Source organism: Parasteatoda tepidariorum, chromosome 1 (assembly GCF_982258835.1).
Source record: "Parasteatoda tepidariorum strain Cologne lab strain chromosome 1, Ptep-v5.0, whole genome shotgun sequence".
NCBI classification, from domain to species: Eukaryota; Metazoa; Arthropoda; class Arachnida; order Araneae; family Theridiidae; genus Parasteatoda; species Parasteatoda tepidariorum.
In genome coordinates, this window is record NC_141755.1 from 84,698,899 (window position 1) to 84,726,037 (window position 27,139).

The following is a 27,139-nucleotide window of genomic DNA, read 5'->3' on the forward strand; positions in this document are numbered from 1 at the left end:
GAGCCTATTTGTTATTCCAAAACATTTTTTTTTCGTATTTGTTAATTTAACTTTCAATTTTTTGGGCCTTTCTCGATAGCGAATACTTAAACTACGAAAAGCAAAATAATTAAATATTTGAAATTTTTAAATTGTTTAATGCTCTTTTATTACCTTTAAGAAATTAAGTACATCGAAAATACGTTTCCCTTCTTTTGAAATAACAGCACTGTTTCACGATTGTGCATCCTCATGTGAAGATATGACCAAAGTGATTAATTATATATCTTTCGTAATAGGTAGTTTATTATACGTGATCCTTCACTGCTTGACTATTGCTAAGGAACAGAGACAATGTGCATTTATTATGATGCAAAATAGTTCAGAGATCGTAAAATAATCAAATTAAGAATTTAAAAAAAAGAGGCTAATTGGACGATTTCCAAACAGCCATGAAAAATTGATCTCCTTGTCCGAATGAAACAAAAACGAATACCTCAGTAAAATGTGTGATTACCTCGGACACTAATGCACATGCTGCATCTGTTATTCATGCTGTCCACCAAACTATCAAGGAGTACTTGAGTGCTATTGTCCGACTCCTCTGTCTCAAGGCAGTTTTCAGCTCTTGCACGGTTTCGAAAGGGTGTGTTCTTTGCGAAACACGTCAGCCAAGGGCAACCTAAGCATATTCTACAGGATTAAGGTCCGAGGAGTACACAGGCCATTGCATGCGGTCAATATCTTTACTTTCTAGCGTGTCCGATATCTTAGCGCACCAGTGTGACCGCGCAGTATCGTGCATAAACGGAAAGTCTGGATCTACCACAGCCCTAAAAAGACAAACCAAATCCAGAATAATCTCTCTACAATACCGCTGCGATGTAACGTTACCTCGCTCAGCAACGACGTAATCTTTAAACGATGGCGTGGTTAGAGCGGGATGCATCTCTGCAATACCGCTGCGATGTAACGTTACCTAGCTTAGCGCCAACGTAATCTTTAAACGATGGCATGATTAGAGCGGGATGCATCTCTGCAATACCGCTGCGATGTAACGTTACCTCTCTCTGCACCAACGTAATCTTTAAACAATGGCGTGGTTAGAGCGGGATGCATCGAAAAGGTTTACGTGCATACAAATCAACTTGATTTTATCGCCGTGAGATGGTTCTAGAAGAAACATGTTTACTGGTAGTGGTTGCAAAAGTCTGCAGTTATCTGCCTAGGCGATACATTTCTGTTTATTTTTGCTACTGGAGATTCATACAATTACTCTTGAAGTGTGGTGTTCTTACAAAGACCTCCAGCATGCTATCGCATAGCATCTCCACATTCAGCGGTCTTTTTTTAATCGTGAGATGACACTTTTTGACACTCCCATTACTGCGGCCACAGTGGTGACATTTTGGTCTTGCTTCCAGTGGCCGGCCAGATGGTCGAGTGGTTAGCGTGCGTGACTGCGAAGCCAGTGGCTGCGGGTTCGTATCCCGCTCAGGGCATGGATGTTTCTCTCTGTGTGTTGTCCTCTATTGTGTGATGTGTGAATGTGGCCCACCCTATGAAACGGGTATCTGTGGCAGTGTGGCGTGGGTAACGTTGCTCGCCTCCGTGACTTAGGTTCACAGGTGTCGAATGGGTAACGTTAAATGAGTAACACTTCCGGCATCTTCCTAGGCGAAGAACGTAAAAGTACAGTGCCTGCAGTTAGGGGGGATGCATCCAGTCGTCTAGCTGCTCGTCCACGATTATAAGAATTCGAATGATATCTTGCTAACATTTTGCACTTAATTATTGCAACACACCGACTTTCACAGAAATAAGTTCTATAACCTATGGTGCTATTTTGGTAAAACACCTAACATTAATTATTTTCGAATGATTGAAGAGAATGTATGTACTGCCTTTTCTACAGTTAACGAGTACTGTCTACCACGCCCCCATACACTTGATTTTACTGTTGTTGGTCAGCTGTCAGGAACGCTACTTTGCATATTTATTAGTTTTCCTTAGTTTGTCAAGCGGTGTAAATACGTAATTCCTGTTAACACTCAGTTGCAGCTATAGGGTCATTTTCACTGCATCCATTGACTGACCCGCGAAGATTTATTCCCATCGAACTCAAATTAGGTCCGCTAAAACAGTTTTTCTTTTCTAAACTGACGTTAAAAGTAGTTGCCAGGAATCGCTACAAACTACTTTTTTTTTCTGTATCACACTACTCACTACACTATTTTTTTTTTATAGTAGCACACTACACTAAAAACTACGAAAAAAAAAGGAGCGACTATAGTAGTTTCACTACTTGTAGTGCGCTGCTTCCGACCACTGGATCAAAGAGACGATTTACGGTAAAATTTTAATTATTTACAATACCTTGCAAAATAATTTGCACAAGAAGAAAAATAAATCCCCTCTTAAAATCTATAGTCAGTTCTCCGGTAGTAGAATTTACATAGTCAATCTGGAACACTTTCTTCAAATATTCAAAATTACCCGCGATATCAACGTAGTGAAACAGGGATTATTATAGTAAAAATTAAGCTTAATCTAAATAAAAGTTATACACAAAAACGTTATGTTTAGATTTAATTTCATACAACGATATTTTGGTTTTGCCCAAAAGAGAAAAAAACAAACAATGCTTATACTACGCCCAATAAATAAACTACATAATACGAGCGAATGATTTGATAAATTTCTATTTATATAATTTGTAAACATTCAGTCCGTATAATCGAGCTACTTAATTATAACTAGTTAAAATATTCTTGCCAAAAATATTTTTAAATATGAATTTTTTTAAATTTTCAAACCTATGTAACTCCTTGACTTGTATGAACTACTTAATTCATTTGACAATGGCGAGAATTCATTATTCTTCCCTTTGTCTTCCAAAAAGAGAAGAAAATTAGTTTTTTGTGTTTCCGACTGAATAGTTTTCACATCAGGAAGTAAAACTTATCGGCTTACTTCTTATCCGTGGAACGATAAAGAGATTAATGCTTACAGAAAATCTTGATGTACTATAAATAATCACATATGGTGTAAGAAGACGAAATAAAAAAAAAAATTTAACTGCATAATGGGCGAAGTCAATAATCATTTTTATAGGCACTCTTTTGTGTTACTGTCTACGAACGCCTTTCAACTTCGATTGTCACTTTCGATTTAGATTGGCTGTCGACAATCACATGGGTTAACAGTCGCCATTTTGTGACTTGTTTGGACGGTGAAGTGAAGTGCGTTGTTTTTTTTTTCACTTTATTTGTTTCATATTTTTAAATTAATACTAACAGGTTGTTGCGCATTTGGGTGTTCTAGTAACATAAAATTAAGCTTTAAATTATATCGTTTGCCTGTTGGAAATGAACGACGGAAGGTATGGCTGCAAAGAATTGGCAGAGATAAAATTGTCAAGCGAAAATGATGGGGTGTTGCTACTTAATCTACGTATCCAGATATATTAGTTTAGTTGTAACAAGAGGCATTGTCAAATCTTAAGAAATTAATGGCAACATTTACAATTAACATTGTAATTTCTAAATATGACCGTAACCAATCGATGACATCACAGTAAAAGTTGGCATCGAAAATTTCCTCACCTAAAAAAAAAAAATTTCTTTTTTCATTTCTTGAATTTCTCACTTATAAAACTAAATTAAATTAGTTTATACAACTTAAGTAGTTAGCTAGTAGGTAGTCAATTAGCACAATTCCACTAAAATTAAATTAGTATAACAAAAAGAATATTCAAATGTTTTTATGAGAAAATAAAAACTGTCTATTCAGATATTATTTAAACCACGTGATGATTGCACCTTGGGATAGTAAAGCATGTTGTGTCTTTGGACACGTTCCAATGTCCCGAATATGTCTCATTTTCAACATATGCCTCATTTTCAATAATTTTTATATCTATTGCTATTTTTTAAACACAGGGAATGTTACATATTATGAAGCATATTTTAATATTTTATTATAATATTTTCTTATTTTAACTTACATAGTAAGAATTTGGAAGTAGTGCACTTGCTCTAGGCCATGCAAGTGCGATGCGTGTTATTAGTCAATTTAGTAAGTGAACTTTTTTTTCCAAAACAGTTGTGTAGTACAAACAAATAAAATTACTTAGTATAAATAAAATTAAATTTTAATCATGCTTCAAACTTGCTAAAAACATTACGAAAAGTTTTTTTTTTTCCTCTCCTTTCTTCTCCTCTAATGTCACGGGGAAAGAATTGTAGTCCGTAGAATGATGTTACTTTTTTTGTCACGTTTACAAAATTCACGTGTCACGTTACTAATTTGTTCTGAGTTTACAAAAATGTAAACTTAGAATTTAATACGCAATAGATTGTATTTAAATTTTAATTTCAGATGTATGTTTTGTGTGTTATATGTATACTGTTCTTTTACGTAAGAAATTTGACATTGATGAGACAAAAAGAAGAAAAAACGTAATTAATACAGAATAGTGATAATTCTGCTATTAACTTATCAATTAAAGATGTAAACACTAGTATTTCGTTTGGAATGACAGATTTTGCTTTAAATTTTATCTAATTTTCTATTCAAAATTTCTAATTGTTCCGCCCCGCTTGCCCTTTGATCCCAATAGATGCGTCATCCTTGCCATTTTTGTAAAAATAAGTCGTCATTCCTTAAAACACTGCCTTTTTATTTCATTATCTTAGGAAAAAGTTGTTTCCTTAACCAACTGTTTTAATGAAAAGTCTACTTCTGATTTATTTAATGACTGATAATTATTTAACTTCAATTTTTAATTTAGATTCCTTCATTTTAATAAGATTTTTTATTTTGTGAATTAAGTTAAAATATAAGACACGTAAAAGATTAAAATTATATAGAATGAAATTTGAGGGCTCTTAGAATGTTAATTTAAAAAGTGCTAAAAATTTTAGAGAAAATAGAGGCAAGCAGAAATTTTAGTATGACCAGCATTAATGAAATTGAAATTTCGCGCCATGATAAAATGCTTGTCGAGCTTTTTTTAAGCATTTGAAATGGGTCTTATCTAATCTCAAAAAATCTCAATTATGCAACAGTTATTATTAGTTTGAGTTTTTGTTTCCAACATAATTAAAGTTATTTGGCAACAAGAATTTCTTTTATTTTTTTATTAATATCTTCCTCAACCAGATTTTTAACCACCGATGTCACAAAAAAAAACAAAAAAAAAACAATGTCTACGCGAAGAAAAAAAAGTATTTCCTTTATACAATTGTTCACACTAAATAAACTTTCCACATATCGGAAGCATTTTTTAAACTTGAACAACGATTATACGTGACTTATTCATCTTGAAGAAATAAAAGACAATATAGAAATATCAAAAATATTTTATGGAGTTTTTTTAAAAAATAAGTAAGTATGTTTGTATAATTTTTAAGTCATTTTATTCCAGTTATTCAAAAAAGAAAAAAAATATTTAAAAACAGCACTTTCTCAAAAACGTCAAAGGTTTACTTTCGCAAGAGTTACTAAAGCAAATGATGTTACTTTCATACAAGTATAAAGAACTGGCAAAATCGAAACAAAACTATTACCGCCAGAAACAAAGCAACAATAGACAAATCAAACAGAGCTGACCATTGAATACGTGCGCCCGAAACCCATATACCAAAAAAGGGGCGTGGTTTGTACCAGATAACTTTTTAGTAATATTGACGAACCGACAAGGACGAATGCTTTGTAAACAAAACCTTACTAATGAAAACGGACTGTATCAAAGAAATGAAACCTTACAAGAGAGAATCACCGAAAGTTTAAATGTTTTCTTAGCAAAAAAGAAATGTAACGAATTAGCGCAGTGCCATAAAACAACGAGCACTTTTGGTTGAGCAACTAAGTGAGATAAAGTAAACATGACTCCAATTATTTGCTTCATTTGACTTGTTCAAAACTTCTTTTTTTAATTCCGTCTTCTTAAAATGTTATCTTATATTCTAAGTTTTGAAGGGAAATAAAATTACGGAGAGTAAGAATAAATTTTAAATTATTTCTATATCGTACTCTTATTTTCCAAGATATATTTCACCTTTATCGCAATCTTCTAAAAGATTTAAAGAACATTTTAGATTCCGTTTATCGTAAAATTTACATAACTTTCGTAAAATTCCATCATTATCACAACAAATTACTCTTGTTAATCTATTTTGATAAACGATTTCGAACTTTCCTTCTTTCACCATTTATAGATAGGGAAAACGATCGAAATGGTGTCAATTTAAGAAGAAAAAAATGTATCAACTCCTGGCGGCTCTTTTTCACTATAGCCAAGATATTGATATACGGAGAGAAAAAACGTGAGAAGATAAGGGGAAAAAAACAAATTATAAAAAAATGTGGATAGTGGTTTATAACTTTCTCTTAAAAAAATAATTAGATCATTATATCCTTATTTACTTTTCATGATTAACGACTGTTTAATCAATAATATATTAGTCTAAAGTACTCTATAAAGATTTTTTCTTTGCGAATAAATATTCTTTTTTTTCCCCTAATATTTATTTATTTCTTTTTTAAGAAAAAGATAAATTAAAAAATAAAGAAAATTCAAACGAAAAAAGTGTTTGATATGCGTCACTCGCTAATGGTACGGGATTTCTGTATATGGACAGTTTTTATTTAATACATCTTACTAAAGCGTTAAGCTCTTTATGACATGTTGACCGCTTGTTTGACAGAGGTGTGAGTAAGGACTCGCTTTTTGGGGTTCGAGTCCGTCCCCGAGCCCGAATAATTTTAATCACCCGAGCCCAATATACATAAGATTACTAAGTCCGAGTCTGACCATTGGATAAAGGTCAGATTTTGCGATTGCCAATCGGCCTTTAAGACTAAGACTAATTCTCAACTAACTCGGCTTTTGGAATTTAGCCTTACAAATTAAAAGCACCTAACAGAAATAGTAGATAGCTGCAAATTTTTTATACCTTATAAATTTTTTTATACTTAATAACTGTATACTAATAACTTTTATAATAATAAACCTTTCTTTAAATGTAGAAAAAAAGTTAATGAAAATTTATCATATGTGCGGGTCTGTCCGAGATCGAAGCCTTTTCTCAGTAAATGAGCCTGACCCGCGCTCTGGCTGAGGATGAGTTCGTCTATAAGTAAAAAACGGGCGAATTCTCCGTAATAAGCTGACCAATTGTCTGAGTTAACTATCAAATTGTGCGGTTCAACTAGCGCAGGTTTCAAAGTAAGTAGCTTTTATTCTTAATTTTACAATTGCAATTAATTTTATTAGTGGATGTTTTGTTTTACGAGTGGGCAGAATTCGAGTTATTGTTTGTTTCAGTAACATGGACTCATACTTTAGAATTTTAACAGTGAAGAGTGTTTTCAAATTGGCTTCAGATTTTACCGCTTTAAGTTTCTACATTTTTATATGGTTTAGGGCCACAGTAAAAAGAACCGGAAAGTTAAATTTCACCCGTTTTCTTGTCCGTAATTCCACAGTTGAAAATCCTAGCCTTCCTATATGTTTTAGCAAACATTCGTAAGACAAGAAATCCAATCCGGAATTATAAAAAACAAATGAAGAAAATTATAATTATGTTCAGATTATTGATAACTAAGCTGTCAATTAAATTCTTTTGTTTTGTGGCCTCCACTGAAGGACAATTATAGTCGCCGTCTGTTTCGCAAATAAATCGGGGTTTTTTTTCTCTTTTTTTTCTCTCTAACTTGAACGGAACAGCTTTCTTAAGCACAACACACGTGAACTTCCCGTCATATTATAATTTTTCCATTTCAACACCAATTTGTATTTCCTTTGAATGTCTATAAACACACTTGCATCTGTTTGCTTTTATTTTAAAGTAATTATTACCAGAAAGATATAATTGCGGTTAGGTATTATCGCAAAATTTTGCGAATAGCACAGGATGTTGCATGAGTTGTTGACGTATGCCTGTTTACCAGAGGGGGTGCGATTGTTCTTTGTTGCATGAGTAAATTAATTTCACGATTAAACCTTAACAGGAATGAGTTAAGTGAAAAACCAAAAATGCTGAAAATAGAAATTCTAAAATATTTTGTGCAAAACACATTTTAAATTTCTAAAAAAAAAAAAAAAAAAAAACTGATATTTGAGGAAGAAAATAATGAATGTAAGAAACAATCGATGTATAATGTTTAAATTACATGAATATGGATGGCGATGTGCTATTATTTTAAATCACATGAATACGATTTTCAAAGTGTGATTTTTATGTAGTATGAATATGAATCCCGATGTGAGATTTTTAAATCACAGGAATGTGAATCGGAATGAACAGTTTTTAAATCATGTGAATACTATAGATCGCGATGTGCGTTTCTTAAATCGCGTGAATACGAATTGTGATGTGTAATTTTAAATCGCGTGAATACAGATCACAATGTGTAATTTTAAATCAAGTGAATATGAATCACAAAGTGTGATTGATAACGAAGTTTTTTTCGGTAATTCGCGAAGGCGGAATATTTCTTATTAAATTGAAAAACAGCGGGAAAAAAACCCATCCCTGCATATAACGAAGTATGCTGAAAAAGTCTTGATGTCTCGAAGAATCAAAAACATTTATTGACCTGTTTTATTTTTTTACTTACTTTTTTTTAAATGAAAAAAAAAGAAAAATTGTACTCTTGAACTAGTGAATAAACAAGGTGAGAAAAGAAGCGAATTCAAAAGTGGACCAATATAATGTGAAACAATGTATCGTCGAATCTATTTTTGAATTAAAAAGTCAAAAAATCGTGTTACACTAACGATATATATATATATATTTAATTAAGTTTTTAAGTTAGTGGCAAAAGCAAGGTCTCCAAACTTTTTTACCTATAAAGATCATGCTGTGTCCCAAGAATTAAAATCTAGTTTAGCATTCTAGCAAAGGTGAAATTTACGCCGTAAGAAAACCATATCACTTCTCCAAGCTGCAGAAATTTAAAGAAAAAATAAATAAATAAATAAATAAACCGTTCAATTTTAACGAATTTAGAATTATTTTAAGCATTTTGTTTCTTTTCTACTCGGGCTCCCTAAGGCATTTAGAGAAATATTACGATTCATTTAGTCACGATCTGGCTCATCATGATTTAACAAACTGTAGTTTAGAAATAAGCTAATGCTTTTGCTTCAGATCTGAGATATTGATGACTCAAGAGCGTGTAGATCAGGGGTTGCCAAACTTTTTTGATCATCGACCCCTACATAATTTTTCGAAATTTCCATCGACCCCCATGAAAGTAATTTTCTGTTAATTAAAATAAAACTCTATTAGATACTGTGTTTGTACATTTATTTTACGATTTTGAACATTTATTAAAGTAATAGTACATAGTGTAACAATAGTTTTATGAAAAATATATTAATGTTTAAATATAAATACCTTAATATTTATGAAATAATAAGTAATCATAAGTAAGATCAAATAATAAGTAAAGTAGCAACGGATTTATTGCTTCTTAATCAATGACATGGGTGTGCCTGGTGTTTTTTTTTTTTTTTTTTTTTTCTTTGCAAGGTTCGTTATATTGGGTTCAAAATTGTTCAATTTTAATCTTAAATCCCCTCGAAACTTCACATTTAATTTATTTCTGTTCTTAGTTAAGATAGAATTTACGTGACTGAAACCGGCTTCAACCATATAGGAACTTGGAAATGCTATCATAAATGGCTGAGCTATTTCGTAAAGTCTTACATATTTTTGCATTATATTTATATTTGTCCAAAATTTGCTTATTGTTGAATTTTTAAAAAGCGTCTTTGCTTCATATCCCCATAATAATTCAGAAAGCTCATTTTGCAGGTGGATGACCACGTTTTCAATTTCAGCAGAAAATGGCGCAATAATCCAATCAGGGATGTCAATCTTTTCCAAATCAACTAAACGCTGCTTAAAATCGTCGCTCAATTTTTGAAGATTACCTGTATATATTTCCAAGTCTTCTTCTTTTATTTCTAATTGTCACATGTCTGAAAAATACTGATAATCCTTCGACCAATCGACCCTTCCTGTTCGAATCGACCCCCTGGCTCAGATCGACCCCCGCTTATGTTAAATAGACCCCTGGGGGTCTATATAGACCACTTTGGCAACCTCTGGTGCAGATTATCTTTGTTTTTCGGACAAATTTCATGTTATTAAACTTCATTACGTATATAAGTTATTATGTTTTTTCTGGTTACTATTTAATAAAACTTGTTCACACTGTATATTTTAAAATATAATCAAAATGAATAGAGACGGGCTGGTTCGCGAATTAGGCCTAGTATTATAGTACAGTAAGCAGACAAGATAAGTGGTATATAATGATGAGTGAAGTCAAGCTATTCTATTTTATATCCGTCGTTGAACAGCCGACCCAATTTCGGGTTTACGACTACTTATGTTCAACTCCGTAGCCTTGCAATTTTGAACCAATCTAGAAGACAAGGAAACTCCTGAATCAGTACCCCCACCGGTATTGACTTGTTATGGGAACACGAAGGACTTTTAACGTGCATCAGTCACCGAGTCCTCGGCCGACGGGGATCGAACCTACGAACTCTAGGACATGGGCCCAGTGCCCTACCAACCAGGCTATCCCGGCCCAAGTCAAGCTATTCATAACGTCACTAACTGATAATTCAGTGCTATTTTATTTACATCATATTTAACCTTAGAAAGACGGATGTGGTCAATTTGGGCCCGCTCGTTTTTTCAGGGTGCGTAGCCAAATCTTTCAACAAAAAATAAACACCTTTTAAGTACTTTTTAAGCACTCAAAAAATATTTTTAAGCATTAAATACATTAACAAAATGCAAAATAATTTTCCAGAAGTCCAGAGTGGACCAGAGTATTTTGGTAGGTATCCCATAATCCCAAGTAGTTTTGGGTATACGGTAACATTTGGTACATATAAGGTACCTTAGTTTCAATAAAATAAAAAAAGTCTTAACATATCTACAATTATTATTTATAGAGAAAAGGAAATTCAATTATCTATGAAACTAATATAAACGTATAACTGAAAAGCCAGCATTCCGGTTAATTATATATTTTCGTTAACGAATTCGAATAAAATACCATAGAATATCGATGATCAAGCCTATAAGCTTTCATTAAATTATGATTATATTTTAAGATTTTAGCTGTCTGATCTGAAACAATCTCGCCAAGGACAGCAAAACTGGCTCCTTCAGTCTTTCCAGTAATATTTGTAAGATTTTCAAAAAAATGAAAGAAGTTATTATATGTCCCAACGACTAAATGGCGCTACGCCATAATATAGTAAAGTTTATTAATTTTCTAAAAATAAATAAAATAAAATATAAATTAGAACAAAAAATGACTCAGAATTAAAATGCGAAATTACAAAACTATCAAGTAAAAGAAATGTTTATGAGGAAAAGAAATGATAATATAAAGTGTTTACATGAAAAAGGAAACCCGTTTCGTTTTGTCCTTTCCGGAGCAAGATAGCGATAGCGAGGCCGTACAGAACAATGAGTAACTTTAAAATTGGGTCAACATTCCTATTTAAACGAGGGTTAAGTCTTGCTCACTTTGCACCGGCCGATTCGATTTTAGACTGCAGTTCGAAAAATAAATCTGATTATCGATTTCCTCTCGATTAATTAATTACCCACACAAGCGAGATTTCTGTCTAGAGAGCCTTTTCACGTCCTTATTTAACGTATAACTTCTACTTTTATTAACTCTATTAAATTATGAATTAACTGAAATTTAATGCGAATAAAAACATGAGGTAATCTCAACTCATTACTAATCTAATAATATAAAATGCAATACAACTTTAATAGCAAAATACTAATGTAATCGGTATAATCATAAATATTTTATCAAAACATCATGAAACAGAGTTTATCATTAATTTTTAGGAGAAAGATCTGTATGATTTGAATTATTAGTATAAATTCATATGCGTTATTATACAAAGAGAATGAGAAATAAAATAAGACATGTAAAAGAGCATAAAATAAAACCAACTATAGCCACTTTTAGATAGGATACTACAATTTTTTTTTCTTTTTTTTTACAATTTTGTAGTTTAAAACTGTAAATTAGATTAAAAAAATATTTTTGACTGTTTAAGGACTATTTTTAAATACTGGTGCAGAGGTATAATTCTTTTTTTTGATTAGGGTTATTTTCCAATTTAATAATCAAATTTATTAACATCAATGCACAACTTTACAATCTCAATAAAATAATAAATAACACATGCGTTTACAATGTGAGGCTTGAGAGAGAAAATTCTTTTCTTTTTTTTGGATGATGATGGGTTAGATTTCAAAATTATTTTTAGTGAGGGATACCTTTCGTTTTTTTCTTCTTCTTTTTTTTATTGAGGATTATTTTTTTCAGTCAACTTCGCTGCTTTTTCAACTCAAAACTTACGTAATAAGAGAAGCACATTTATAACTAGTGGATTAGTTGAACTAAAACTTTAGTTTTTTTTTGGGGGGGGATGAGAGGGATAATTATTTTAATTGCCCCAGGGAACAAATTTTCTGTTGCATTTATACAAGTATTTGATCTCACCTAATTCGGTTGTGAGGATTTCAAATCTAGAATTAGTTTTGTTTCGAAAGCTAGACTATTTTTTTCAAAATGATATTTTTAGTAAGTTTATTTTTCGTTGGAACGTTCAAATTTATAAAGAGTGTATAGATTTATATGCATGCATATACACTTGTCTGCTTTTTTTATTTTATATTTTATAACCCGTCGTTGAACAGCCTACAAAATTTTATGGGTTTACGATTAGTAATGTTCAATTCCATAGCCTTATAATTTTGAACGCAATCCAGAAGACAAAGGAACTCCTGGATCAAGTATGGGGAGAATTTTGCCTTCGTGGAGCACTTTTTGGTGGAACTAACCCGCATTTGCGTTACATGGAGAGGAAGACCACGAGAACCTCCCACGATTAGCCTGACGGCAAGGGGACTCTAACCCATGATCCGTCTACCACTGACAATATTTTAAGTCAACACTGTGGTCGGTGCCTACTTATTATCACTCCCTACGAAGCAGAGAAGTGGGGACTGTGGGTGTAGGCTGCGGACTATGTCAACCGTTATCTATTAAAAAGGTGCCACAAGATCGAATTCAGTTAACGTGTCTTACATACTCAGGGGTCTGTCTAGGCTTTTCTGACAGGTACCTATTTTGTGAAAATTTAGACGTAATTTGTGAAAAATTAAAAATTATATAAAAAAATCAACGCAAAAATATGGATTTATCGTCTCTAAAGGGATACAAAAGTGAAATTTTAAGAAAAAGTATTTTGTGAAACTACCGTTTTTCCTAAAATTGAATTTGTGAAACTACCGTTTTTCCTAAAGTTGAATTTGTGAAGGTACCGCTAAACGGTAATAAATTCGGCCTGGACAGACCCCTGATACTAATGAATTGGAATTTAATAGTAGTTGCAGTGGTAACTACGCTACAGGACACTGACACATAGTATTCGCTCAAGTGAATTTTAAAAAACCCTTCAAAGGAATATATTATTAAATTGCATAAAAACTATGGCTAGTAGAGAGAAACCGAATACAGATTTGAAATCAGCGACGCGGAAATATCTAAGATCCGTTAAAAAATCTCGCGGAACAGAAGAAAAAATAATAGTTCCCCAGTGTTATTTTTATTACATCTTTATAATATTCGAAACAAATGTAGGAGTTCAAGCAAAAATCAAAATTTTTACACGACAAATCCTTACTTCTTGTGACTGTAGTGTTATCAACAAATCTCTCTTCCAAGAAGATGGAATTTATATATTTCCCGGACATTACGCCTTAAATTCTTCAATTTAGGCAGAAGAAATAAATTTCTTAGTTCCCGCTTAGAATGTTCATGTATTAAAAAAATTAGTTTGGAGTTGGAGGAAAGTAACCTTTCGCATTTTCCATTTTTCCTTATTTTCATATATTTTAAACTTTTTACATTATCCTTTTATGAGCTTTAAAAATTTTCAAATGCCACTTATTACACTAATTGTATTGTGATACGACAATTATATAAAAATGATACTTTTTGAACAACTTACTTAAAAAAAAAAAGAAAAGAAACTACATAATAAAAGGAAATATCTCAAAATTTGTGCAATTATTTTAATGCAATAAAATATATAACATTTTTAAAAAATTTGCGTACACTTTAAATTAATCCTTATATTTAAATATTTTTTAAAATATCTTCTTCCATTTGAATTTGTTTAATAGCAGTGGTTACCAACTGGCATCAAGTAATAGGCCGCATCCGGTCCGCGAAACGCTTCTTTTTTTTTTTTTTTTTTTTGTGGCCTGTGAACTGAAATATATTAATTGTCATTTTTTGCGGACAATTTTCGTAAAAATCTATATGGGCTTAAAATACTTTTCATTCGTTAACAAAAAAAAACCTAATTTCTTCGTTTCTGTGAAATTTAACATACCAACGGTGCAAAAAAAAATTTTTTCTCAGGGTTTTGCATCCAAGAAATTATTTATTCAAAGGTAAAATTAATCCTTTGTGTCGCTTAAAAAACTACTTCTTAATTTAATTTGTAATTCAATACTTTTGTTTTGTACAACTTGATAAAAGTCTGACAGTAATATTTAATGTTCCTTCGAACATAATAGAGTCCTATATGAAATTTTGATAAAGTTGCGGCCCGCCATTTCACTGGTGTTGTTAATTGCGGCCCCCGGCCTCATGTAAGTTGGAAACCCCTGTTTTATAGCATTAATTTTTTCCTCTACGGCCTGAACTGAATTGTTCGTTAAAGAAAACAACATATCACCCAATTTGTGTGCTAGTTTTGTTTTTGTCATCGGAAAATAATGTTTTACAAAATGTGTAAATTACAACAGTGTATCTAATTGAGATAGATCAAATCTATCGACAGGTAATCAGATAGTTAAAAAATTGTTCTTTAAATAAACATTTTATTTCATATCAATTTTTGTTGTTTGTGGACGGTCTGCCCTGACAAGTAGAAATGTTACCATATCAAAATCAAATCAATTTTAAAAAATAAATAAATCCTTGAAAATAATCATTTCAGAAAAAAATTTTAAATATTCTGTACCTTTGGTCAATTGTGTCAGGGCTATTCCTCAGAATGTAAGAATTTAAGTGAAGTCACAAACGAGTTGTAATAAGAAAAATTAAATATGGCGAGAAAAAAACGCCTTATTTATAAACTTAAAACATTGTAGAACTTCAGTTAAAGGTCACCAACCCGAACCTCGTACGTGATCCCGCGAACATGGTGAATATATCATCTGCCTTTTTTTCGAAACTCAAACCTAAATTAGAACGTATTGATATTCTTAAAGCTCGCCAAAAAAATTAACATCTTTTTGCGTATTACGGTTAAGTAAATGATCTCAGTTTTTTTCCACCTCTAAAAAAAATTAGTTCTTTTTTAATACTGTGATGTTTTTAACTATCTAATTAATGCTGTTTTTAGCAAAAGCTGTAACTACAGATTTGAATACAACTCGTGTAATCACTAAAGACGCTGCTGAAAACACCGAGAATTCAAATACATTTCGAATATTTAAATGGGGTCTAGTACAACTTGCCTTAGGCATAACAGGACCCGTAAATAGAAAAAGATTGTCCACTACTTGATAAATCGTTGAATTCTAAAATCATTTAAGATTAAGGTAAGGATTTTCCCACTTCTTATTGTACAGGACTTCGGCAAGCTGCTTTTCCATACAGCTTGTTTTATTTATTTATTTTTTTTGGGGGGAGGGGTACCAGCTCCGGAAGCCATAGAACGAAACCTTTTCTATTGAGAGAGCCAGACAAATATCAAAATTTGCTCCCTCAGTACCCCGAAGGTTTTGCAAAAGTCCAGGAAAAATACAAGAAATACATAAAATCAAATCAGAAAAGAAATTTCAAACACAATTTGTATTATATTTGTACTATATATTTGTATTATATTTTAAAGATTAGATAAAATACATAAAATCAAATCAGAAAAGAAATTTCAAACAAAATTTGTATTATATTTGAACTATATATTTGTACTATATATTTGTATTATATTTTCAAGATTTTGTTTGAAATTTCTTTTCTGATTTGATTTTATGCATTTCTTGTATTTTTCCTGGACTTTTGCAAAACCTTCGGGGTACTGAGGGAGCAAATTTTGACATTTGCTGCACCGATGTTTCACAAACGTCAAAGGGTTAAATCATGTAAACACAAATCGCGATTCGTGTGACTTTTAATCAGGTGAATGTAACTTTAAATCCCGTTTGCATAGGTAGAAAAAAGCTTAGGGGAACCTTTTTTTTTCGGGAATGCAGAGGGGAAAAAAAACGAACTTTCTTTGAAAAAGGTTTTTTTTTCTTCACTATATTGAAAATTTTCTCCCTGAAAGGCAATGACGTAAACATAAAAAAAGTGCGACAAACGATGGTGTTGAGTCAACACTGTTGACATGGTGAAAAACTTTCGCGCACAGCATTCGCGTGTTCACGCATATTATACACGTCTGTTGTTAAGTAAAAGACCAAACATGGAGTAACGCATTCTCCAGCTCAAGTAACATTTGTGGAGAACTGCCGAGGTAGCCCTAAACATTCTCTATCGAATTCAGGTCTGGAGAACAGGATGGCGGATATCATTTGTTGTAAATCACAGTTTGTTTGAATTTATCTAATTTTCTATGTGGAAATCAAAAAAGAACTGTATTGCACATATTTCCTTCAAATGTCTTGTTTCTACGTCCATCCTGGGAACAGGCTGAACCTTAACTTTAGGAGGACAGGGAATTAAAATTGTCACTGATAAAATATTCGATTTTTAACTAACTCTACGCATGCATTAATCGCTCTAATTGATATACACGTAAACAGTTCCTTTCAAAATTAAACGGCATTCAGCAGACCAATTTTGAGGATTTGTTCATCTATTCCACAACGTCTGCCCTTAATAGTTTGAGGAGGATCTATCTCAATGCAAAGGATGTATAATTGGATTATTCTGAGAACTAAATGTGCACATTCTAAAATGAAACCCACTAAATCAACCATTCGTAACAAATTTCGAAAGTGAGCTGTGAAGAGAGAGGCCTTTCAGCATTCTATGATGAATGGGAATTTTTCCCTTCCGCAAACAGACATTTCTCAGACGCCAGATGCAGTGACCCGCAGAGATGCATATTTCGAGAAAGAACACAACGAATTGCAAAAATTATCGAATACTAATTAATAAATAATCAATTAAGTTGAAACAGGAACACAAGCGCCAGAAACGGAATAGGAGATTCCATTAACCCATAAAAGAGCACTAAATTTCAACAATATATTTGTATTGAAAACACTTAAATGCTTTTAAAAAGGTAAGAGAAAGTTAAGCTTTAAAAAAGTTAAAGGGAATGAGTGTAACATGATAGATTTTTTTTTCTTACTTTTTGTTTAAATGAGAAAATGTATCAGCTGTAGAGTGAAAAATACTAATTGCATGAAAATGTAATTTATGTAATGCATCATGCAGAAAGAAAAGAGCTTGTGTCCATATCTTAACACATTAAAGCTGCTTGCATACCTGCCAACTCTTCCGGTTTTCCCGGAAGATTTTTCTTTCATATTTAAAGTTCTAGCAAAATTCATGTTATTTCACTGAACTTTTTGAAATATATTAATAATTAATGTATAAGTTTGATCACCACTACATATAAATAATTACAGCAAGTATATAAAAAGCATATTAGTCTCACGATAGCGAATTTCAACCTGGTTAAAATATAAATATCTTTTTGAGTAAAACTGTTTTTCGGTAATTGTTTTACTACCACTTGGAAAATCCATTCTCGAAAAGAATGAATGTTGGTGCCAACATTCATTCTTTTCGAGATTGCCAATTATTTAATCAAAAGGGAAATTGCCAACTATTTAATCAAAAAACATAAGAACTGGAAACCTAATTATTTTACTCAGTGTTTACCTGGGAAAACAAAACGTGCCCCTACACCATTATATTTTAGAATAGGGATGCACAACCTGCTGCCCACGGCCCGCCGACTGTTGACGTGCGGCCCGCAGAAGTTTCTGTACACAATAAAGAGAAATTTTTGTTTGAAAAATAAAAAAATGTCGAAAATTTTGTATCGCACATTTGAGTCATCATTTAAGTTTGAATTTATTTTAAAGATTTTTTTTCTTTACTAAGTTATGCAATAGAAAAAACCCGATCCTTTTATCCAATTTTTTTATTTTTTTGAATGCATCAAGTTTTAATAGGAAGGGAAATTTTTTGTAAAAAAAAGTTTCAGTTTTTTCATTTTTGAATCACTTTTAATCAGGGTTGGCAAGGTTTAGGACAGAATGGATTAATCCACGGTTTAAACCCTGGTTTAAACCGTCCTGTCCAAAACCCTTTTACTCAAATTATGTCACAATTTTATCTGAACAATATTTAAGAGGTAAAATAAACATAGAACTAATAACATATTGATAATTAAATCTACTACAGAATATTTGTTTTTAAAAGTATAATGTTTTATTAATATTGTTTGACTCTTCAATTTAAACATTAAACATAGGAAGATTAATCAGTAATCAAGTTCAATTGGTCCTCTCATTCAATAGTACATAACTGAAGTTGGACCTTACCATACAGGTTAAGCTATTAGGGACTAAGTGCTGGGTTAGTCATAAACAGGTTTATTTACCTATAGTACTATTCAAGAATACTGTTATTTCATTAATGTTCAATTCTTTTAGCATAGTGGTGATACATCACCAGTGTCAGTAACTGAAACTGATGTTATGCCCTTCAAAACTGTTAATACATTTTTCAGTTATTTTGTATTTTCAATTTAAACTAATATATTTATATTTCAAAACAATTTTTTTAAAAAATAGATGTCTTTTTTATCATCCTGTGATGCAGAAATTATAAAATTTTTTAAAAAAAAATATTGTGAAAAATAAAAGGTTAATTTTTAAACAAATTTAGTATTTTTAAAAAAATTATAATTTTTTAATATTGCATTATTTATCCTTATGTAAAAATATTATTTATCAGTATTAAAAGCATATTTATATTTAAAGGATTAGGTATTCACTTTTGTTGTTCAATGAATTATGGAGGTACAAAAATTATAAACCTTTTCCTATTAGTATATTATATTATTTTCTTTTGATAAGTTAAAATAAATTGTATAAAAAATATCAAATATTTATTGATACATGTAATGGTTACACCTATAGAATTTTTACCTTTTACCAAAGTTCAAGGTTTTGGACAGTTTTACCCAGTTTAGGACAGTTTTACCCAGTTTAAGACAGTAAAACCCACGTGTCCTGTCCAAAACTAGTTAAGGACGTCCACAACCCCAACCCTGGTTAGATTTAAAGTAACTGAAGATTTTTGTAGGATACTTTTTTCAGCAGAGATAATTTTCGACTCCAATTGGATTTTTTTCTAATTTTATAATAGATCTAAATTATCCCCAGGGCGGCCTGAATTTCTCCCGAACCTCGTTGGCGTGATTCGACACATTCTGCACTCTAGCAGCGCTTTATACCACCAAAATCTCTATGGGATTTGTAAGAAATTGTTAACTTTTCTATCAGTAAGATCATGTATGTATTCAGTGAGATATTACAATTCTGTCGTTATTGTTTAAAAAGACGATTAAAACACTTGTTTTGTTGTCTTAAGGCTCTCTAAAATATTAAAATATGTAAACAAAGGGTCAATTAGGAAGATCAATCCGAGATAATCTCCCCAATCTGCCAGGGTGAGCGTTTTGACATCAAAAACGCATTTTTATGTAAAAAATGTTAGGAATTTTGACTGTCAAAAACTCATTTAAATATATATATATATATAAAAAACAATCTAAATTTTGGATGAAACTGAATGAATTTGGGCAGAAAAATTATAAGTACAGAAATTTTCTAGTATTTTATAACATTGGATTTATAACATTTTGTAGCATTTTATAATACTATAAACCATAGACATTTTTTACTAGAAATATAATTTTTTTTGGAAAATTTAGAATTACTTCAATTTTAGTAGGGTTTTGTGTTTTATAATTATTTATCAAAGCTCTTATTTTTATTTATTTTTTTAAATTCGATACAGCAAAATCTGAAAATTATCAATATTTTGAAACAAAATGTTGTTAAAACTTTACAAACCTGACATATTTGATTGCAACTTAACATAATTGGATTATGAAGAAATTAATTAGTATCGCAATCTATACAAAAAAAGAGTTAAATTTCTAATATAATAAAAAGCTTAAATTATAAGAGTCGCCATTTTTTTAACATTAAACTTCATGTTACATTCAGTTCTGCAGTGCAAAAACGTATTTTAAAACTTATGTTAAATTTTTATGCATATATATATAGCTGCGAGTCCATAGATGGTTTTTATCCATTTGATTTTTCTTTAGTCTATTTGTATTATTTTAGTACTCCACGAAGCGGAAATTTCGTAATAATTTTCTGTCCTTTTTTCTTATTTGGACTTAAAATAGTAATGCCATGGACTCAGAGAAATGTCGCCGAAGGCAGTAGGGGACGATATGAGGCAGTGAAGTGGTCTGTTCGCGTTGGCATACTAGCCATTGTAGTAAAGAAAGATGGAAAGCACACATTTTATACATTAAAGCACTAAAGACGGTTTTTTTTTTAGTTTTCATTATTAAGTTGCCTAAACCTTTTAACTATAATTTAAGTGTGCTTAATATTTTACTAATAACTTTTACATGCTATCTCATCAGTTCACTTAACTTTTTTTTTCGTTAATTTATGAAAATTTTTGATCGATTTCCATTTCTAAATTTGTATTATTTATTTCGAGAAATTTTTTCGTATCTTATTTATCTAGTGACCATCTGATATAAATTATTATCTTGCTTTATTGGTCTTTCTTATCTTACGATAAAATGCTGTTATCTGTTTCTTAAGTTTTGTCTCATGCAAATTAGAAATGATTGTGATTAGCTGTGCATATTGTTATCATTCGACATACCCAATATTGCTCTTTTGAATCTGTTGTATTGTTATCATAAACAAGACTCTTTTGCATAGTAAGAAAAAGGCAAAGATAAACAATGACTTATTTACTTATGACTACTTATTTAACAAGTAATAAATGTAATAAAAAATATTTCATATTGTATTTATTTGTGCAATTCATAAATTTTGGAAATTGTGTTAGAATATTATCCTCATTCCCGCCGTTATGGTAAAATAAACCCCTTAACGCCGTTTTTTTTTTTTTTTTTTTAAATTTTCAATAATATAAAAAGTGCTAAAAGCTTTTACACAAAAAGTGGTAGTGATAATTTCAATTAAGTGGGAATTTTCTTATGTTTACTATTATTTAGGTATTTTTTTCGTGATTACAGGTTAAAATTCTGTTTCTAAAATAGGGGTATTTAAGACAGGTTTATGGCAAATAACTAAATTTTTCTATGAACATAAGTACTATTTTTTTTTTATCAATAAACCTGGAATTTATCAGTAATATTTTCAAAAAATTAAATACTTTTACTTTTTAAAAAAACTTTTAATTATTAAAAGCAGGGTTGGGGTTTTGGACGTCCTTAACTGGTTTTGGACAGGACACGTGGGTTTTACTGTCTTAAACTGGGTAAAACTGTCCTAAACTGGGTAAAACTGTCCAAAACCTTGAACTTTGGTAAAAGGTAAAAATTCTATAGGTGTAACCATTGTACACATAATAATTACATGTATCAATAAATATTTGATATTTTTTATACAATTTACTTTAACTTATCAAAAGAAAATAATATAATATAATAGGAAAAGGTTTATAATTTTTGAACCTCCATAATTCATTGAACAACAAAAGTGAATACCTAATCCTTTAAATATGAATATGCTTTTAATACTGATAAATAATATTTTTGCATAAGGATAAATAATGCAATATTAAAAAATAATGATTTTTTTTTTAAAAAAAATACTAAATTTGTTTAAAAATTAACCTTTTATTTTTCACAATATTTTTTTAAAAAAATTTTATAATTTTCTATCACAGGATGATAAAAAAGACATCTATTTTTAAAAAAAATTGTTTTGAAATATAAATATATTAGTTTAAATTGAAAATACAAAATAACTGAAAAATGTATTAACAGTTTTGAAGGGCATAATATCGGTTTCAGTTACTGACACTCGTGATGTATCACCACTATGCTATAAGAATTGAACATGAATGAAATAACAGTATTCTTGAATAGTACTATAGGTAAATAAACCTGTTTATGACTAACCAAGCACTTAGTCCCTAATAGCTTAACCTGTATGGCAAAGTCCAACTTCAGTTATGTACTATTGAATGAGAGGACCAATTGAACTTGATTACTGATTAATCTTCCTTTGTTTAATGTTTAAATTGAAGAGTCAAACAATATTATTAACATTATACTTTTAAAAACAAATATTCTGTAGTAGATTTATTTATTAATATGTTATTAGTTCTATGTTTATTTTACCTCTTATATAGTGTTCAGATAAAATCGTGACATAATTTGAGTAAAATGGTTTTGGACAGGACGGTTTAAACCGTGGATTAATCCATTCTGTCCTAAACCTTGCCAACTCTGCTTTATATGGTTGTAAAAGTGCAAAAATGGTTATGGTTCAATAACGTAAAATAGTCAGCAACTACATGTAAAGTTTTTTAACTCATTCACAGGGCCCGACAGGGGCGGGGCAAAAACTTCTTTGGGGGCCCCCTCTGCTTCACTACTTCAGTAATGAAGAACTGAACTTTATGGAGGTATTTAAATTTTCTCTTTTAATATATAACAAGAAAATTGACTAGAACCTAAAATAGCTATAAAGTCCCCCTCCAATGTTCACTTTATTGACTTTCTGACAATTCTATGCCCATCATGGCGAATGCAGTTTTCTGATTGTTAACTTTGTCAGTCATCTACCTGCGAAAAATTCATATCCTTGCTGACATTAGGACAGAATTCAGCTAAATTTTTGCAACTCGGAAGGCTCAACTAAGCCAATCGGAAGCATGCATTTTTGCAAACATATAGTATTTTGTGATAGGTAAAAATACAGGCTTTTACCTGGCCAAATTTGTCCAACATACATTTGTTGTGAAAATTTAGCTGAGTTCTGCATTAGAAAGTCAAGGATTTAGGAAATATAGATTTTTTGTGTTCATACGATAGATTAATGAAGAAGCTAACAAAACATAATTCGATTTGAGGCCCCCTCTGATGTGGGGCTAAGGTTTATATAATTTTATATGGCTTTTAGAATGTCCAGCAGCGGACTAAACAGTTCATGGTTTAAATAAAGTAGTGATATCAAAGAACATATTTAATGTACTTCAACACAAATGCTACCCAATTAATTCAAACAAACATCATTTTTAGTGAAGAAGCATAGAAAGAAAAGCCTACATAAACTAAATAATTACTCAACTACTATTCCTTTACAGGAAATCACAGTTAGGTGTAGTGCTGTGTGTAGTAAAAAAGTTACATTTTAAAAGGGTTTAGACATATTTTAGATAAACTACATTATATACTACACAGTGAAGGAAACGGATAAACATTGACTATTAAAATACAGTCGAACCTCGCCAACTCAAACCTCGATTTCACGAATTTTTCAATATCTCGAAGAGAAAAAAAATTCCCTTCAAATTTCCTATATACTCAATTTTAAAAAAACTTGATTTCACAAATTTTTTTTTTCTAATCTCTTGATAACTTTAATTTTTTTCTATAAATAGTGTACATTTTTTTTTCTAAAATTAAGAAAATATTGCAAAAAAATGAAAAATTTTAAGAATGGCTGACAAGGCATGGAATGATGTGTCTTCCTCTATGATAATGAATTGCTTCAAGAAGTCTGGATTCGTTTGGATTCATTAAAGATCACAAAAGTAGTCAAACAATCAATATCGTTAATTCTGCTGAAAACTACACCGAAAATGATTGGGACAGATTGACCGAACTCATGAAGCTTGATGACATGGAATTTCATGACTTTGTAAACGCAGATGATGCAGTCAGTGGGATGACAATGATATCATCGCTCAAACGAAAGCTTCTTGTGAACTATCAGAAGAAGAGGATGAGGAAATTATAGATTTATCAGTCAATGTTACTAACAAACAAGCACTTTCTGCAGTGGACACTGTAAGGAGATTTATTGAGAGGCAGTCTAATATGTCAGAGGAGACATTTAAAGCTATAATCCACTTAGAAAGTGTTACAGACAAAGTTTGAATCATTTTTAAAATGAAAGTGTAAAAAGTGTTTTTAGAATAAACATGGAATAGTAAATAAGGTAAAGAGCATTTTTCTTTATTCTACCATCGATAACATGCGATTTTCGATAGTTCGAATTTTTTCTTCTCTCCCTTCAAGTTCGAGATATCGAGGTTTGACTGTATTGTTTCAAAGGTACTAAACATAGATAAAACGTAAAAAGTTTTTTTTTTTAAATTTAGTAAATAATATACTTACGGTTCAGCTTCAATTGATTTAAGTTTCGCCACATAATTAGATGGAATATATCCTTCTTGTTTGGTAGATTTTGAACGAGCGAACCACCAATCACCTTGAGTATCATTTAAAATTTCCAAATGTTCACCTTTTTTAAAGCTCAAATCCTCATCTGTTCTAGCATCATAATCATAAAGGGCAACAAAGATTTTGGCACCTGCGCCCGATGAACTATCAGAGTCTGATGGTACTGGTGGTAAACTGGGTCCGTTTCTACAAGTGGGATCTGAGGCATATCTCAAATTGGTCACTGAGGGTTCATGAGTTTGCACACCCAAAGATGTCAAGGAAGATGGACAGTTGTCCAGAATATTTCTCTCAACAGGAGGCTGTCCACTTACTTCTTTCTTGACATTTTTGCTAGCCGTGCGACTGAAACAGTTGCCCATTTTTTATGAATTTTTTCTTATCGAGATTATGGATAAAGATTCTTTTTTTAAGATTTAGCTTCGATCCATTTTTCAAATTAATTTAAAAAAGAATATATCAAGATAAAATAAAATCCATAGTTTATTGGTGAGGGACATGAAATCATGTCGCTCTTCAACTGTCAACCACATTCAATGACCACAACCCATTCACTACTTGCGACACCAACAACAATCAACCACCCAACTAAAGGATAACAGGATTGATCATCTGATAATGATGAAAACTTCATCATTTCCGTTAGAACTTGACGTCATGAAAGATCAAAGGAACGGAAACGAGCGCTCTCTATCGAACATAGTGCCGTAGATAGGAGGAACCCGCAAGAGGAAGTGAAGGTCCTATCTTCCCGATGGCAACGAAAAACCGGTTTTCAGGTTTGCCTTATTTTTGTGGTTTATCTTATTATTGGCGTTTAAAAAAAATTTACTACCATCTTTTTTTTCGTGAGTGTTTAGTTGTACTAGGTCTGATTTAGAATATAACAATATACTAAAATATAAAAAATGAATAATAAATTATATTTTTTTAAGGTTAATAAACTTTCAACTCGATTTAGAAATATGTATTAACTTAGTTAATTACTTATTAATAATTAATTTGATAATTTAATTTTACAATTCTAAACTATTGACAGAGCCTTTAGTGGAGTGTATTTTAATGCAGAGCTGCCATCTAGTGTTGGAATTAGTAAATCACTACAGAAATGAAATGAAAATAGAAAGTTATTATTATTGTTATTGTTAATTTACGTCGCCCTAGAGCTGCACAATGGGCTATTGGCGACGGTCTGGGAAACATCCCGGAGGATGATCCGAAGACATGCCATCACAATTTTGATCCTCTGCGGAGGGGATGGCACCCCCGCTTTGGTAGCCCAACGATCTGCGCGCGAAGTCGAGCACTTTACGGTAGCACAGTTTAACGAGGACCAATACCGCACACCCTCGGTCCCTACGCAGACTGATCTAAGTGGTCACCCACCGGCACACTGACCGCAGTCAGTGATGCTTGACTTCGGTGATCTGCTGGGAACCGTGCCTTAACGATCAGTCCACTACGGGATTTTACTATACTTGAATATTATTTCAAGAGCACAATAAGCTTGAAATCAGAGATTTTCTGCCCACGCTGAAAATGCCTTAAACCTTCTTAGGAGAAGCATTATTGACATGCAATTGCATTTCTGTCAAAATAAAAAAAACAGATTAGTCGCATATACATGAATTGGTTTTTGAATTTAGATATTTAAATTTAAGCAAAAGGAGGGAGCACATTATTCTTAATCTATAGCTTTAAAAATTATATCTAAAGTTAATGTTAGCCTCTTCTGAGAAAGAATGGTTCTTCGAAAATTCGTTGTCTTGACGCTTCAGCTTTTTAACTTCGTCTAAAGAAGGAAAATAAATTATAGTCAATAAAATTCAAGCGAGAAAAAAACAATATCTGTGAAAACCAGCATATCCCAGTTTTGGGGTAAATAACGATACATTATAAAGATTTTCGGGTGGAACAGAAAGAAATTGAAAGGAGATCGGTAAAACTATATCTAAGAATCATGAGGCAATCAAATTGGTTTTGCCGTTTTTTCATCTTTTCTTCTTAACTAGGAATTCGATAGTTTCCAACTATCTTTTTGTTACTCCTCGCATATCAGTTTGCGATCTATAATTGAGTATAATATTTAGATTAAATTATTAATATACATGTATATAAACAATTTATATTAAGAATGAGAAAACGGAACACTCTGTTCATATATTTTAAGAATGCTTGTGGCACTTGAAGTCGCAATTTGATTAAAAACTTCATGTTTGGTGACGCTAATAAATGTTTCAGTCAGAATTTTATCAAAATCTAAGGAATCACTGTTGAGCATATAAATGGATTTAAAATTAATTAGAAAAATAGCAATAATCCAATTTATCAAACTAATAAATTATACCAATCCAAATAATCAAACTAATAAATCTAGCAATCTAAACTAACTAATAAATCTAGCAATAATCACTTTACATCCCCATTTACTATGGCATATAAACTGGTCTTCATACATGCTATCTGTGACTGAAATAATTTTTTTTTTTTTTCGTTTAAGCATAGGCGTAGTAAGCATATAATTTTTCCAAGTCCTTTTTTAACACCCTAAAAGATAACTTTTTATGA

The 27,139-nt window shown here is 31.3% G+C and overlaps 1 protein-coding gene across 1 annotated transcript in view; it reads right to left on the bottom strand.

The window, feature by feature from the left end:
* LOC107438260 (tyrosine-protein kinase Src42A) overlaps positions 1–25,263 on the bottom strand; it is a 51,022-nt gene extending 25,759 nt beyond the window's left edge. Inside the window, exon 1 of the mRNA XM_016050495.5 lies at positions 24,506–25,263. Within this exon, the coding sequence (XP_015905981.1) occupies positions 24,506–24,933 (428 nt within the window). The 5' untranslated portion in view covers positions 24,934–25,263. The remainder of the gene's footprint in view (positions 1–24,505) is intronic.
* Between the last annotated feature and the right edge of the window lie 1,876 nt (positions 25,264–27,139).